The sequence below is a fragment of the Aulonocara sp. 'chitande type north' Nkhata Bay genome, linkage group LG18, assembly GCF_057382095.1.
Source record: "Aulonocara sp. 'chitande type north' Nkhata Bay isolate Kocher_YH1m ecotype deep benthic linkage group LG18, A_spYH_male_GT1.1, whole genome shotgun sequence".
NCBI lineage: Eukaryota > Metazoa > Chordata > Actinopteri > Cichliformes > Cichlidae > Aulonocara > Aulonocara sp. 'chitande type north' Nkhata Bay.
The window spans coordinates 34,752,331-34,767,571 of record NC_141361.1 but is presented as its reverse complement, the minus strand read 5'-3'; the positions used below and the strand labels follow the sequence as shown (position 1 = coordinate 34,767,571).

Sequence of the window (15,241 nt, the reverse complement as noted above, 5' to 3'; positions counted from 1 at the left end):
GTCATTACAACAAGTGTTTGTGAACTAAAAATCAAGAATATAGGATACTGTTTGTCTGTGATTTGAACAGCCCAGCGCTGCTCCCTATGCAGGGAAAACCAATTCTGCAGGGGAGACCTACCTTGGCATTTGTGCAGGTGAAGCCAAAGGGCAGATATGCTTCACCATATTTTCTAGTCTTTGGCTTAAAATGAAGTTGGTTTGGAAACATATTCAGCGATGCTTCATCTCCTGCTTTGCATTTGTGTGGGCGCCCCGTGCTAGCAGTGTCCAAGCGTTGTTTTTTTGTTTTCCCCCCTTTTCATCCCACGCCCCCCCTGCAATGGCTCTCCGCCCCCCCTAGGGGGCGGGCCCCACACTTTGGGAAGGTCTGGTTTAAAGTGTGATTTGTTTTGGTCAAGTATTTTCAAAAGCTTTCCACAGCAGGCAAAAAATTCAGTTTGCTCGAATGGAAGAGTGTTATGAGGCTGCAACCTCATGACAGTGTGATGCTGTGTGTTATAAGGTCTATTGTATATACAAAGAGCAGGCAATAAATCCACCAGCAGCAAGTCTTTTATTTCTCAGCTTATTTAAACCATCATGGTGGTGCTATTGTGTCTTGTCTGTAATGGGTAAATCTATGTTTTCTAGTAGAGGGGTGATGAGTTATTCTGTTTATTTAGAAGACGAAAACTCCCACTTTATTAAAAAATAAATTATTTGTATTCACAGGAAGCTTTTTAAATGAGAAAATTGCCCAATATAAATTGTGCCTAAATGATCAGTACTCATTCAAGTGTTAGGATATGCATTTGTATAATAGGTTTCTATGCATCTTGATGCATGCTCAATCACCCAGGTAAGTAAATCCCCAAAAGTTGATTCTGTCCATCTGGCCGTAGCGTTTTCAGTGGGAGAAATGTTTCATCACTCATCCAAGTGACTTCTTCAGTCTCAGCTGACTGCAGGTTTCCCCTAATCTTACTACAATCATACTACAGGCAGAAACTTGGGTGTGCCATGGGTTCCCTAGTTTCACCCATTGTGGCCAATTTATACATGGAAGAAGATGAAAAGAGGGCTTTGCTATCCTACCAAAGTCATTAGTTCAGGTGTGTGGATGGCACCTGGGTGAAAATCAATTCACCACATCACATTAACTCGGTGGACCAACACATCAAATTCACCAGGGAGGATATGAAAAGTGGCTCCATCATTTTCAGTTGTTTCCAAAGAGTTGTTCATTCACACTGAAAACGCTTACATTCCTATGCGTGAAACATAAGACGATTCGACCGTCGGTCGTTTATTTACTTTCCGGCTCTTTGAAACGTCGCAACAAAATGAAACACAATTGTCGTCTCGTTCCACCACTGAACAACAGCTCTGAGTAAACACTCCATCTTCTTTGAAGAAAAGCTATCTGGAGCATAAATTGATACAAACTGATGGCAAACAAAACAACTGCTAAACAATGCCGTCCGCCATCTTAGTTGAATTGGTCATATGACTGCATCATACGACTAAAATGCATCATCATTTTCGAAAACCTCAGTTTTCACAGTCCACACTGCGACATGAAAACGGCGTTTTCAAATTTATTCCCATTGGAGAGCGTTTTGATAAGCTCAATTTTCCTTGAGTAAAAATGCTGTGTCGGTGTGGACGGAAAGACTGTTCATTTGGACAGCGGTTTTAGTGGTAGAAGTATTTCATCACTCATACAAGTGATTTCTTCAGTCTCAGCTTACTGCAGATTTCCCCAGGCTTATAAATAGCATAGCTGCCTAATGATTAGAGCTAGTGCCCTAACTACATCCATTCTCTAGTTCTCTGTGAAGGATATTCTTGATCATTGTTTAATAGTCCTGTCAATTTGTATATCAATGATCATGAAACTGATGTTTCGGTTCTCGTAGAGAACTGATTCCCAGCAGTCCAGTTCCTTGGAATTGTTAGTTAGCATGCCTATCGATCCTGCTTATCAGTTCTACTTGCACTCGCATTACAAACAGATGATTTTAGTTGGGTTGGAGGAGGAAAACAGTGGTGCAGTCTGCAGTGTGGATGTGGAAATGACTTTTATTTTTATTGCCCTAAAGACAAGGGTTCAATGGTAAAGTAAAAACCATATTCAGGACAGAAACAACTGCATTATGTTGCTAACACAACTTCACTTCCTTGCAAGCATCAGCACAGAGAGCATGTTAATGCTAAGCTAGCCAAGAACCCAGAGTTCAGTTAAAGTTGAGTGAATGCTGACCTCAGCTCTGCAGCCAGACCCTGAACTTAAACAGATGACCAGTCAAGATGCAGCCTCTGTTTATACCTGATCATGTTTCTAAAGTAGAATCACTGATCATTTTAAAGTCTATTTGCTCTGGTTTTCATTTTTGCTTTGTGTTGTCTGGTTTTTTTGTTCATATATAAATACTAAGAGAAAGTTTAGCATAGAGATTTGTGGTGATGCGTGGGACTGTAGCCTTAGGTTTATATTGTTAAATGGTAATTATAAGACATGCATGCATTTCAGGTCATTTTACACAGTAACATGAAAGTTATTTAATGAGTAGTATAACAAATGAATTTCTCCAGCAAGAAATTGAGTAACTTACTATGAGGTGCCGTAAGGGACATTATTACTGAAACGCTCTCACACACACTACTGAAACGCTCTCACACACACTACTGAAATGCTCTCACACACACTACTGAAACGCTCTCACACACACTACTGAAACGCTCTCACACACACTACTGAAATTTTAGCTCTCACACACACTACTGAAACGCTCTCACACACACTACTGAAACACTCTCACACACACTACTGAAACGCTCTCACACACACTACTGAAATTTTAGCTCTCACACACACTACTGAAACGCTCTCACACACACTACTGAAACGCTCTCACACACACTACTGAAATTTTAGCAAAAAAGGTTGGGGACTGCTGTACTAGCAGGTTGCTGAGTAGAAATCCTTGTAGTGTTTTGAAATATACCACTTTTTCCATCAGTTTCCTTGTCAGGAAACAACTTCCTGTTCAGCAGAAATGCCTCTGGTTTCAGTTGTGTGTGTGAGAGCGTTTCAGTAGTGTGTGTGAGAGCGTTTCAGTAGTGTGTGTGAGAGCGTTTCAGTAGTGTGTGTGAGAGCGTTTCAGTTGTGTGTGTGAGAGCGTTTCAGTTGTGTGTGTGAGAGCGTTTCAGTTGTGTGTGTGAGAGCTAAAATTTCAGTAGTGTGTGTGAGAGCGTTTCAGTAATAATGTCCCTTAAGGCACCTCATAACTTACTGCATTACTTTAAAGAAAACTGCTCTGTGTAGTATATTAAGGAATATCGATAATCGAATTGGAAATGCTAAATTCTTATTAATCCCAATGCCTTCTCCCCCTTTCAAACTAATAGTAGCATTTAAATATTGCTGTCATGAAGTGATTTATAGTTTTATACTAAAACAGAGTATCAATACCTGTATGTTCACTAGTCGACTCTCTAGCATCTCCTGGTTGGGATCTTCTGATTCCCAGCATTCCCTGCCATTGTGGGATGGGATGGGCCGGGCTTGGCCTTCATCCTCATAGACTGTCCATTTGGTTAGCTTCTCCACTGTCTGATGGGGCAACATGTTCTCAGCGCACAACCAGTCCTGAGCCCACACAGAAAAAGATTGACAACTAAGCTTGAAAGATGTATTGTCTTGAGCATAGCTTGAGAGAAGTACACATATTGAGTGCTATTGTTGCTGCGTGCAATGATAGCACTCCCTTAATTGTTAGTTTACCAAGATTTTACACATGTTAACCATCTTAGCATCAACGTGATTACAGGCTACAGTTACAGTTAGCTACACATCTATTTATGTATGAAAATTTTTCCCTTATTTGTTTTATCCAAATGTAAATCTTGGCCTTACAAAAAGCCTTTAATACCTAAATAAATGTATTTCACATTTTCTAGCCACATATTAAACAATGCTTGTTTAAAAGTCCACTAACAAAAATGTAACCCCTACCTGAGGCTTTCCACTCATCCGTGGGTTCCCAGTCCAATGTACCTTTGGTTTGGAGATAGAACATATTCTCCCCTCACCCATCAGATGAGCTACTTCCTTGTCTGCTTCTTCTTCACACAAAGACCGAACACCTGATCTCTCTGCACTGGACTCTCCATTTGGAAATGGTCGAGTGGCAGAAGTGGGCATTGAAGCTAAACTACCTCTTTGTTCTTCTTGTCCTGAGGCCTGTGTTGGACCACCCAGTGACAAGGACATCTTGGTTATGTTGATTTGAGAGGTGTTCACCTTCCCTCTTGCAGCTTCGAACATATTGACTCTATCTTGATTGCCTTTGCTGTTTCTGTCTTCAGCGGTGGACTCATTGAGTCCAGAACTGCTTTTAGGCTCATGTTGAACTGATGTTAATCCTCCAGACAAGGGTTTCTTGATGCACTTTACGACATTTAGATCTGGTTTGACAGGGAGCACAGACTTGACACCTGGCTTTGGAGGTCTGAGCTCTGGGGTTGTGGCTTCTGCTGGTAGAATTGCTGGAGTAGAAGTTTGAAGATCTGCCTTAGGTGCTTCTGTTATATTTTCCTTGCTTAGTTTATTCATTGTCGGGAGTACAACAGCATATCTGGCTTCTACAACTTTCTCCCCACCTAGGACTGTTTCTTCTGTTCCTTCCTTGTCCGTACCCTGGAAGGTTGCTCTCTCTTCAACAATTTTGTTCTCAGTGGAGCTCTTGCTTTTCCTGTTAGCCAGGTTGGCTTTACTGGCAACTCCTACAGCCATCTTTTGTTTGAAAATATTCCCCTTAGATTTTCTTAGGCCATGTTTTTGGTTTATGGCTTGAATTGAGAGCCAGCGAGAAATCCCAATTGCTTTAGTCCAAGCAGAAAGATTTTTTCTCCAGTTTAACCCCTGTGGCATTTTCTTTTGATTCCAGCCAGACAGCCTGCACAAACTCTTCATACCCTTTTCCCGTGCGATCAAATGGTCATTAAAATTATTGAACCCCCCATCAGTTGTGCGTGTAACTGTTTCTTCTTTATCAGGCTTTGCCAAAATCGTGGTTGCTTTGCGTTGGAGAGATAATGTCTTGACTTTCCCCAAGAGCAACATCCGTGACTTCCTGTTAATGACACTCTGGCCCTGCTGCTCTTCTGGATCCAGAATGGTTTTGAGTTCTTCAATTCTGGCTTTGGGAAGCATGATTAGATCAACTTCTACGGAAGAATCTCTCCCTCTGATATTTTTTACTTTATTTGTTAACTGGGTCTCACTTTTTGCTGGGTCAGTCCTGATAAGAGAAATACCCTTTGGAGGCTGAACCCCTTCTGTTGTGGAACGAGATTTGTACTCTTTTTGTGGCTTCTTTTTCTTCTCCTTTTCTTCCTTGGCTTCCTTTTCCAACCTTAGCTTCTCTGCTTTGGCCCGTTGTTTTTCTGTCTTTGCAGCCTGCTGATCCTTTGTCTTTTTAAACATCTTGTATTTCAATCCTTGAGCAGGCTTTGCGGGAGTGTTTCTGTGTTGTCTGACGACTTTATCAGCAGTTGGTTTTTTAGACCTTTCCCCCCAGGTTATCTTCTTGTCTGCAAATCTGTCATGGTTGATAGTTTCACATAGATAACCTCCCTGCTCGTCTTCTTCTTGTTTTTGTTCCTCTTCTTTTCTCCCCTCTTTTTCTTCTTGGTCCTTAGACTCACTTCTGGTGGATTCACCTTCGTCCTTGTCTAATTGTTTTTTTGCTGACTGTTCTGTATCTCTTTGAGTATTCAACACCTCAGATCGCTCACTACTTTCCTCACTAGCCTGCATCTTAACTGGCTCGTCATCGCTACTCTGTTCCTCCGCCTCCTCATTATTACTAATTTCGTGTACCGATGCCTCCATTGAGCTCCCTGCATACCCTCTCTTTCTCAGGCTTAGTGTGGAACCCATTATTAATCCTATTTTGAATGGCTGGGAATACTTTTGGTGAATGTTTGGTCATCTTTTTTTTCCCACCTGTAAAGTCATTATCGTTCTTGTGTTGTGCATGCAATTTTCCATGTCCTGTTTTTTTTATTTTCTTCCTCTGTATGATGCTCCATTTCATTGGAGCCTCTTCTGCTTTGAACTGCTTTCATTCTTACATTTCTTTTAGTTTCATTGGACTTTCCATCCTTTAGTGTTAATAAAATCCATTTTCTTTCTTGAGGAGACTGACTTGTTTTAGAACTATTCTGTCTCACATTTATTCATAGAATTTTGTTTGTTTTTGTCTTTGTCTTCTGTTTCATGGAATCCGTTCTAGCTTGGGATTCAAGTTGTAGTATGCAATCAGTTCTTCAGAGTTGAACTAACCTACAAAGTATTAAAAAAAAATGTTTTTTTTGTCATTAAAGTTTTCATTTGGAAAATTGAGACTGCAAAAAGAAAGGTAAGAGGTAAAGCCTTACACATTAAATCAAAATCTAAAAAATTAAATAAATATAGATGACTAGATTATCGAGTAACATAGCTGTCAAATTGAGTGAAACCAGGTCCTTGACTTCATCTTTCACTATTGAGACCATATTTCAGGATTTAAGTCCCTGATCCTTTCGACTTACTTGACATTCCTGAGCTAACTTTGTGGGCTAGAATTAATCTTCAGGATAAGGATAACACACAAGGAAGGAAAGTCCATTCAAAGAGGCTATAAATCTTTTCCAAGTTTGATGACAGTAACAGTAAACAGCAGATTTTGTCTGCGCCTTCAGCCTAGATGTGGCTCTATACCCAGTGTCCCTGGGGGTAAAAGCACAGAGCTCATTTCAGTGTAATATAGCTTACCAGGCTTCTCAGATGAAACCAAGGCATAGCTGGGGGGGCCGCAAAGTCCTCTCGCTTTTCCTCAAGAACTAGTGTTACTGATCGAAATATGTGCTGTGCTCAGGAGGAGAGCTGACACACAAATATCCCACCCACTAAAATTAAACCAAGGGCAGAGAGCCACATATGTAATATACACCCAACAACATTGTATGCCTGTGACACAACAATGACAAAGTTGAACTGCTTGCAGTAAAGTGCAGCCACACAAACACAGAAGGCCTTCTGAATTATTTAGTTCTACCTGGCTGATCAGAGCACTGTGCTGCCATTCATATGGACATCTGCTAAATGGTTGGGAGGAAAGGTGAGAAGTGCTGTTTCAAGTGCTCAATGCAGTTTTAGAGATATAAAAGTGAACTACAGCACAGTAACTACTTGGGCTAGTAATAAGTTCGTAAGGAGCCAAAGTGTTGAGCAGCAATAATGACTCAGACACAAGAATAACTGTTGAGTAGCAACTCTTATATTGTTACAATGCATAAAAAAGATTGTCTAATCTGTACAGAAAGAGTACAAAATAATCAAATTGACTCTAATTATCAGAAATAACATGAATAGTGTGCACACTTAAATGAAATAAAAGTGTCCGTTAGGGCCTTTAAAGAATTGTTTCGGTAACACCTGACTTCACTTCTTGATCTTTGTAAGTGCAGTGTGAACATATGTGTGAGTGTGTACGTGTGCATCTTCTTCATGGTGATTTTCCTCAAAGTGGTTGACTCAACATCTGTTATGACCAGAAGCTCGTCCTGGTCCTCGGACTTTCCTGTTCTCTCTAAACACCTAACCTATAACCCAGGTCTATTATCATATTAAGAACTATTTAAAGTTTAAATTAAATATCAAAATATTGCATCAAGATGTAAGATATCTTAGCTGTACAACATGCATGAAATATGAGAACTAAACATTCAAGTACTCACATATTTCTCTTTTCTGTAATACTGATGGTGAGTAACCATTAACATTCAAAATTTCATACATCACAGCCACATCAAAACCATGTGCAAATAAAACAACAAAGTACACATGCTGAGTTCGGTTTAGAGGTATCAAAGTATCGAGCTTAATTTCTCTAACACTATAGGTCTGCACCAAAAATTACCCCCAGTTACGTTAGACTCACAGTAGAAACGAAATAAATTCTTTCAATAATTTGCATATTACAAAATAGAACATTATTTTACTCTCTTCATCTGATTTTTTTAAATTAGCATCATTAAACTGGCAACAGGAAAATAAAAAGACTCACTCTTTTATATTTAAATCAGCATAAAATAAAAGACACTGTTCGGAAACACTGCACAATTATTGTGGAGAGAAATAGGACCAAAGTGCAGACACAGATAACCAACTTAACTGAGACTTAACTTTTGCCTTCATTTTGCGTGTGTTTATTTTATCTGAAAAATTAAAAAACTTAAAATGTCTTAACAAAACATTTGCTTTTCATAATATACATGTCATTAAATAATTTTATTTTTAAAATAATCTTAAAATGTTATCCTACAAAATGTGCAGCAATTTAATTTATTTGTTCTTTTTAGGTGATAGTATGTAGGACCCAGGACGACCGTATACCTGCATCTCTACCAACTTGCGTCTCAGTTTCTGTGCACTCCAGCCTCTTCTGTTCCATGTGAGAGGATTTTCTCTTAGGCAGGAGAAATTATCTCCAAGAAAACAAACAGACTCAGCCATCGCATAGCAGAACAAATTACTTGCATGCATATCCTTAAATGCATGCAAGTAAAGTAAATGTTTTTACTTTACAAGTTCATAAGCATTTCCCCTTTCCAGTTCACAATCAGTTCTACGCCCAGGTTTAAAAATGTGTATAAGAAAATTGGCCTAATATAATATTATTTATAAAAACACTTTCCAGCGGTTAATTGCATAACTACCTTGAGGCAGGACCTCACAACAGAAGCACACTCCATAATGTGTTGTACATTATTATATGTATATTATATGTATTTTTCATCTATTGTATTTACCAACATCAAGGAGTCAAAGCAAAGAAAGACCAAATCATGGCCCATGTTTAAACAAGGAATGTTTATTGATCAAATTTTTTTGTTAAGCAATTAAACATAATTTTTCACCCCCAAAAATTACATTTTCAAAGCAACACAAAGATGGCCCAACATCAGACCGGATTGTGAACTCCACTCTGTGGAGTGGGCAGTCATAATGAAGCAGTACACTTTAATTTGTAGCTTCAAGCTGTTCTTTATATTTTTGGCCACCAGATGTCCCCAGAGATGACTGTGTTGAAAAGCTTCAAGTAATGAAGCTTCAACACAAGCTTTAATGCTTCAACACAAGCTTTAATGCTTCAGAAAGCTTTGTTTGACCATCACCATGCAAAAGTAATACAAAGGAGCCAAAAACCTGAGTGGAGACATGGAACATAAATGGTCTATATTTGTATAGCGCTTTTACTAGTCCCCCCTAGGGACCCCAAAGCGGTTTACACACCCAGTCATCCACCCATTCACACACTGGTGGAGGCAAGCTACAGTTGCAGCCACAGCTGCCCTGGGGCAGACTGACAGAAGCGAGGCTGCCAGATCGTGCCATCGGCCCTTCTGGCCAACACCAATAGGTGAAGTGTCTTGCCCAAGGACACAACGACCGAGACTGTCCGAGCCGGGGCTCGAACCGGCAACCTTCCGATTACAAGGCGAACTCCCAACTCTTGAGCCACGGTCGACCATTTTTACAACACCCTCAGGTCTCAGGAAGAAAGTCGTCAGGTCTCAGACAAAAAAATGTCAGGTCTCAGGTGTCAGGCAAACATTCATCAGGTCTCAGGGGGAAAAAAACAGGTCTCAGACTAAAAGCTGGATCCATAAGTTAAAGTTTTGCGTTATTTTCTTGAAATTTCGAGTTATTACTTCAAAATTTAGGAAAAACTTGAAATTTTGAGTTACGGATCCTTTTATTCATCTTTTACTTGGAGAAATGACATGGATGATAAGCAGACAAACCAGCAACACACAGAGAAGGACAAAAGGCTTAAATACATAGAGGGATAACGAGGGAAGAAACAGTAGGGAAACACAGCTGGGAGTAGTCAAACGGCCCAGGACCGTAACAATTATCCACTTTAGTTCACTCTCATAACTTTAATATTACCACTACTCTCTTTAGCACACAGTGAACCGACAGGAAAAATAGCTTCAGAGCAGCTACAGGAAAATGTTTCTCACAGTTGCTTTGTGTTTCAAAGCCGAACACACCAGTATCAGAACAGCAGCAGCTCTCCAGCTGGATAGTAAGTGGTAAGCCTGTGCTAGCATTAGCATGGACAAGGACGGTAAGAATCTTCAAGTTTTTTGACATTAGTTCTCTCCTTCATTCACTCACTCAGCTCCAGGCTTCCAGTAGGTAAGTAGGCTGGCTTTCTGTTTTTTTCTTGTCCCACAGTTTAACTCTGGGTTTTCCCCTTTTTGTTCTCTGTGTTTCTAGGTCTTCTTTTCAGTAGTTGCCTTCACTACCATGGCTGAGATCAGAAAGAAACCCAGGAGAATCACGTGCCTTCACCTCACCTCCCAGTTGACAGGCTGAATGTAGGCTTTGATTGGCTGTTGAGAGCTAGGCAACACCATGTGGGGTGAACTGAGCAGTGCATTCGATTGCGATAGGAACTGTAACACTTGAGGTAAACAAGTAAAATAAAGAAAATAAATACTGTCTCTTCTTTTATCTTTTGTGTCATCTAATTGTGTTTTTTCCATCTGGGTTACATTAACAATATGAGCTGATGGACAGGATGAGAAAGAGCACGGTGAGAAACAGGTTCCTCTACGTGCTATACGTGTAGAGGAACCTACCCAGGATGGAATTAATCCGACATTCCATTATGAAATTACAGAATTTCAGCTGTTGCATGTCCCAGTAAGTTATAGAGAAAACAGATATTTTATCTCAAAGATTTTACAAAGTCATAATTCATGATTATTCACTGTTGTTATACATTATTAACCTGTTTGTTATATGTAATAATCAGTTAGAAATTGTGTTTTCATGTCATTTTAAGGTAAAATGATTACTTAAATGCAAAATGTTGGCCTTTTATTAATAGTGTAAGGTTTGTATTGTAATGTATATAATCGCACAATTTATATTTAATATTAAATTGAACAGCTGATGGGACACAATGACTCTTACTTAAAACAGAGGGGGGCTGGCAATGCTGCAGTCTGCATTTCAGTTGATCAGCCAAACAATACTGACAAGCTACTGGGAATCTGTAGCAGCACCCAAGAAATGAATAATGTATATATGCAGGAGCCAAACACCAGGAGTCTCCATCACCTCAGACTAGTTGTTCTCCTTCTTGCTGGACCAGGCCCTGGACCTGGACCAGCAACCTGGTGGTGTCAGTCAGCATCCTCCTTGGCTATAGACTAAGGATGAGGTGACTTGCAGTCCTTGTCCAATCTTCTTAGACTTCCATGAGGAAGCAGGGTTTCTTCCAGGGTTGCTCCAGACCCCAGCCAGAGACTGAACCCAAGCCTACAACTGCTGTGATTACTTACTTACTTTTCTAAACCCGACATATCAGAGGAAAGGGAGGGATCAGAGGGAAACTCGGGCTGACCAGTACTTCCTCCCTCTACCTGTCTTACACACACTTCAAGTGGTGTTCAGGACATGCAGGCAGGACATGGAGACAGGTAGTCTTTGACATCCTTAAAGATGGGACCAGAACAGGCACTGGAGAAAAGAGATGGTGCAGTTCTTACCAGGGTGGCAGGTATACCTGGTGGTCTGGGCACCGTGTATTACTTGGAAGGTACAAAAAGATGGTTAGGTGGACCGATACCTTGGTCTTGGTTGTCACACTGGAGAATCCTGATCAGTGATCACTGAGTAAGCGAAGCACCTGAAAGCAAATCTACTGCACAATCGTAGGGACAATGAGGTGGGAGAGAGAGCCTTTTCTGAATACTAAGTAATTATAAACAGCAATACCTGAAGACAGATCCGAGGTGTCAGATGGCTGAAGGAGACAAACACGATTTTAAACAGTGCTGGTGACAGAAATTGTTCCAACCTAAGATGCTATTATGGGTCCAGTAAATGTGGACCCATAACCAGCTTGCTTGACCTACAACAAGTGGGGGGTTCCAGGGGCTTCAGAAATGTACAATTGAATGTGAGAGACTACTCTGTGAGCGATGTCAGAGAGGTGAGTTCAAACCACTGCCAAACCACCCCTCAGCCTGTGCTTCAACGATTCTGATAGTTAGTATGACTCGGGGACGTTGATTCATTTAAGCTAACATAATGATCCTGCTGTAACCAGGTTTGTGATTTTTTTTAATGTTTAAGTCGTATTTTGCTGGTTTCACATTTAAGTTAAGTAAGTCTGTTTGGGAGCTGACAGTTTCTAAGTGGATGGGGTTTTGAGGGGATAACAGGAGGTGTGAAGCTGCAGAGAGGCGTGTAAGACTGAAACTCTGCTTCCTGGTCCCAACTCTGGATAGTCACGTTTTGGGGGCTTTAATAAATTTGGCCAGATTTCTAGAAATGAGAGCTGCTCCATCCAAAGTGGGATGCATGCCGTGTCTCCTAACAAAACCAGGTTTCCTCCAGAAAGTTTCTCAAGTATCTATAAAGCCCACATCGTTTTGGGGACACCACTTAGACAGCCAGCAATTTAAGGAGGACATGCGGCTAAACAAACTACAGAGTACGACATTGTTTTGGCAAAGTTAAGCACCAATTCAGTAATAATTTCAGTGACCTTCGATTAACATAACCAGGTGTCATTACTGCCGATGTGAATGATAATTTTACTGAATTTATGTTTACCCTTAGCCAGCAGTTTAAAATTTAAAGGTAAAAAACTTGGGCGTGTGGCTTGGTAGAGCTCTCCTTCAAGTCTCATGTAAAAGAGACAACAAAGACTGTCTTTTATCACCTAAGGAATAAATCAGACAAGTTTTATCACTTGGCAGTGCAGAGATTGTTGTCCATGAATTTGTGCCTTTGTGCTTGATTACTGTAATGCTCTCCCTACTGGGTTACGGAAGAAAAGTTTTAGAGGTTTACAGATGGTACAAAATGCAGATGCTCACATTTTAACCAAAACTGGGAATTTTGAGCACATTATCCAGTACTGAAATCTCTTCACTGGTTGCCTTGCCAGATTTAAGCAGATTCTAAGGTCCTGTTGCTCACCTACAAGGTATTAAATGGTTTGGCGCCTTCATATCTCTCTGACCTTTTGTACCTCTATGTTCCATCCTGTGCTCTCCGATCTCAGGATACTGGCCTTCTAAAGGTTCCTAAAACCAGAAGAAAAACTACTAGGGAGCCTGCTTTTTTTTTTTTTTTTGTGGAACAACCTCGCTCAAGATATTAGGCAGGCATGCTTTGTGGTTTTCAAATCCAAGTGTTAAACTTGTTCCCCCTGTCCTACATGTATTAATTCTATGCCTCAAGTTTTTCCTGGTTCTTATTGCTTTTCCCTTTTGCTTTATCAGTTTTTAAACTGTATTGTTTTTATTATTTGTATATATATATATTTTTATCTTCAAATACTTGTTCAGCACTTTGTTTGAAAGTGCTTTATAGATAAAGTTTTTATTATTATCAACACTTGGATCACGCAGGACAGCTGATTCCTCCTTTATTGTATAGATTTTACCAGAGATAGTTATGCTCTGCAAGTACATAACACTGTAGCTAGGCTTTTTAGAGGAAACGATACCAAAAAGGAGTACTGAGCTTTGGCAGTTCATGAGGGTCAAATAATGGGTTCTGAGTTGACATGTGGTCTCTGAACCAAGCACACATAGACTTGAAGACTTGGGGACACTCACAATCAAGTATTGCATTGCAGCATAGTCATTTTGTGCTATGTTAAAAAAAATAAAAAAATGGAGATACTGTGCAGAAAAAAAAGAGCCAGACAGTCATTCTTTGAAAAAACAATTTTATCCTAGAAAACTGTAGTGTAAAGTTATTTTTAAAAAAAATTAGCGTTCTTTCACTACAAAAATAGATTCTAGACTGATGCTAAAACACCCAGCATTGTGAGAGATAGTACCAAAATATTTCCTTGTGTGATCTAAATAGCAGCCAACCCCAGTTACAACAGATCCACAGGTAAAGAGTCATTTATATATTAAAAATATTTCAGCACAATAGTTTATAATTACATTCCTAAATTACAGTATTTATTACCTGCAAAAGCAAAATATTAAAATCAGAACATGCACAAAAATTGCAGTAGTGCATCAGTACCTATGCGTGGTGTAAAGAATGTGTAATGCTAATTAAATGATAAGTCAAAATAACACACGCACACACATCAATCATCTCAGGCATTACTGAACATGTTCCACTGATTTTCTGAATAGCATGGAAGCTCATTAACATAAAAAAAAAAAAACACTAAAAGTTAAAATCATGCCAACTTTGTCGATATAAATTTAAAAAGTTAAGACATGAAAAAATATAAAGACTATGCATGAAGTGAAAACGCATGATTTGTGTTACATCAATGTTGTATAAACAAACAAAACCAACAAAGAACCCCAAACGAATTAAAATAGTGTCACCTAATTCAGACTGAAACGCGCGTTTCCTCTGCGTTTCAGTGTCTCAAGAATTTGTCAAGTTTTTGTTACAGCAACTTGTTAATTTAACACTTTATAATTATGGACACAACATGTTTTTGCAGGTAGAAATGGGCTTTCCTACAACAAATCACAAATCTAAACTACACAAAATATTTATCAATGTTATTTAAAATCATCCCCCAAATTTCTTCTTCATGTCTCTATGAGGAGATGAAGGCCAGTAAGATATACTGTACAGTGACTAGATGGTGATGCTGGTAGTGATAAAGGCCATTAGAACATCAAGTGAATTTAAACAAACAGTTTTATACCAAACAAAACAGCTCAGTAGCTTCCATGTCAGATGTAGAAGGCTGATTTAAAGGGATCCGGTCACACGCCAGTAATGTGCCTCATCCAGCTTTGGGTTTAAATGGGTGTGGCCATGCTATGGCAGCAGTGTATGGTCCTTAGGCACATGTGGTGTCACTTCCTTCACATTCTTTGCACCATTACTGAGCCAAAGCCCTAGATGTTCAGAAAGCACTTCTGACAAGAGCATATTGGTGTCTCTATGAAGGGGCCAGTGTGAGCGCAGCATCAGTAAATGGCGGGATGGGTAAGTCTTTGAGGAGAGGGGTCAGGTGTCAGTAGTGTCAGCTAAAATGGAGGCAAGATCTGTTGCTTAGGTCCATTTTAGACATATCAACATGTCGGTTCTCTGTAAAGATATAGCACAAAAACACCATGAACCAACAGATGTGGATTCAAAAATTGATTGCATGTTTTGCATTTGTAGGAAAGAAAGTGCTAC

General features: G+C 39.7%; 2 protein-coding genes across 6 annotated transcripts in view; both read right to left on the bottom strand.

The window, feature by feature from the left end:
- myo15b (myosin XVB) overlaps positions 1-243 on the bottom strand; it is a 126,743-nt gene extending 126,500 nt beyond the window's left edge. The window contains exon 1 of the mRNA XM_086273304.1: positions 122-243. Within this exon, the coding sequence (XP_086129430.1) occupies positions 122-211 (90 nt within the window). The 5' untranslated portion in view covers positions 212-243. The remainder of the gene's footprint in view (positions 1-121) is intronic.
- A 13,539-nt stretch (positions 244-13,782) lies between these two features.
- Positions 13,783-15,241, bottom strand: part of llgl2 (LLGL scribble cell polarity complex component 2) — a 46,167-nt gene continuing 44,708 nt past the window's right edge. For all 5 annotated transcript variants that reach the window (XM_086270762.1, XM_086270761.1, XM_086270765.1 and 2 more), the window contains one exon: positions 13,783-15,148. The gene's annotated coding sequence lies outside the window, so the exon portion shown is untranslated. The remainder of the gene's footprint in view (positions 15,149-15,241) is intronic.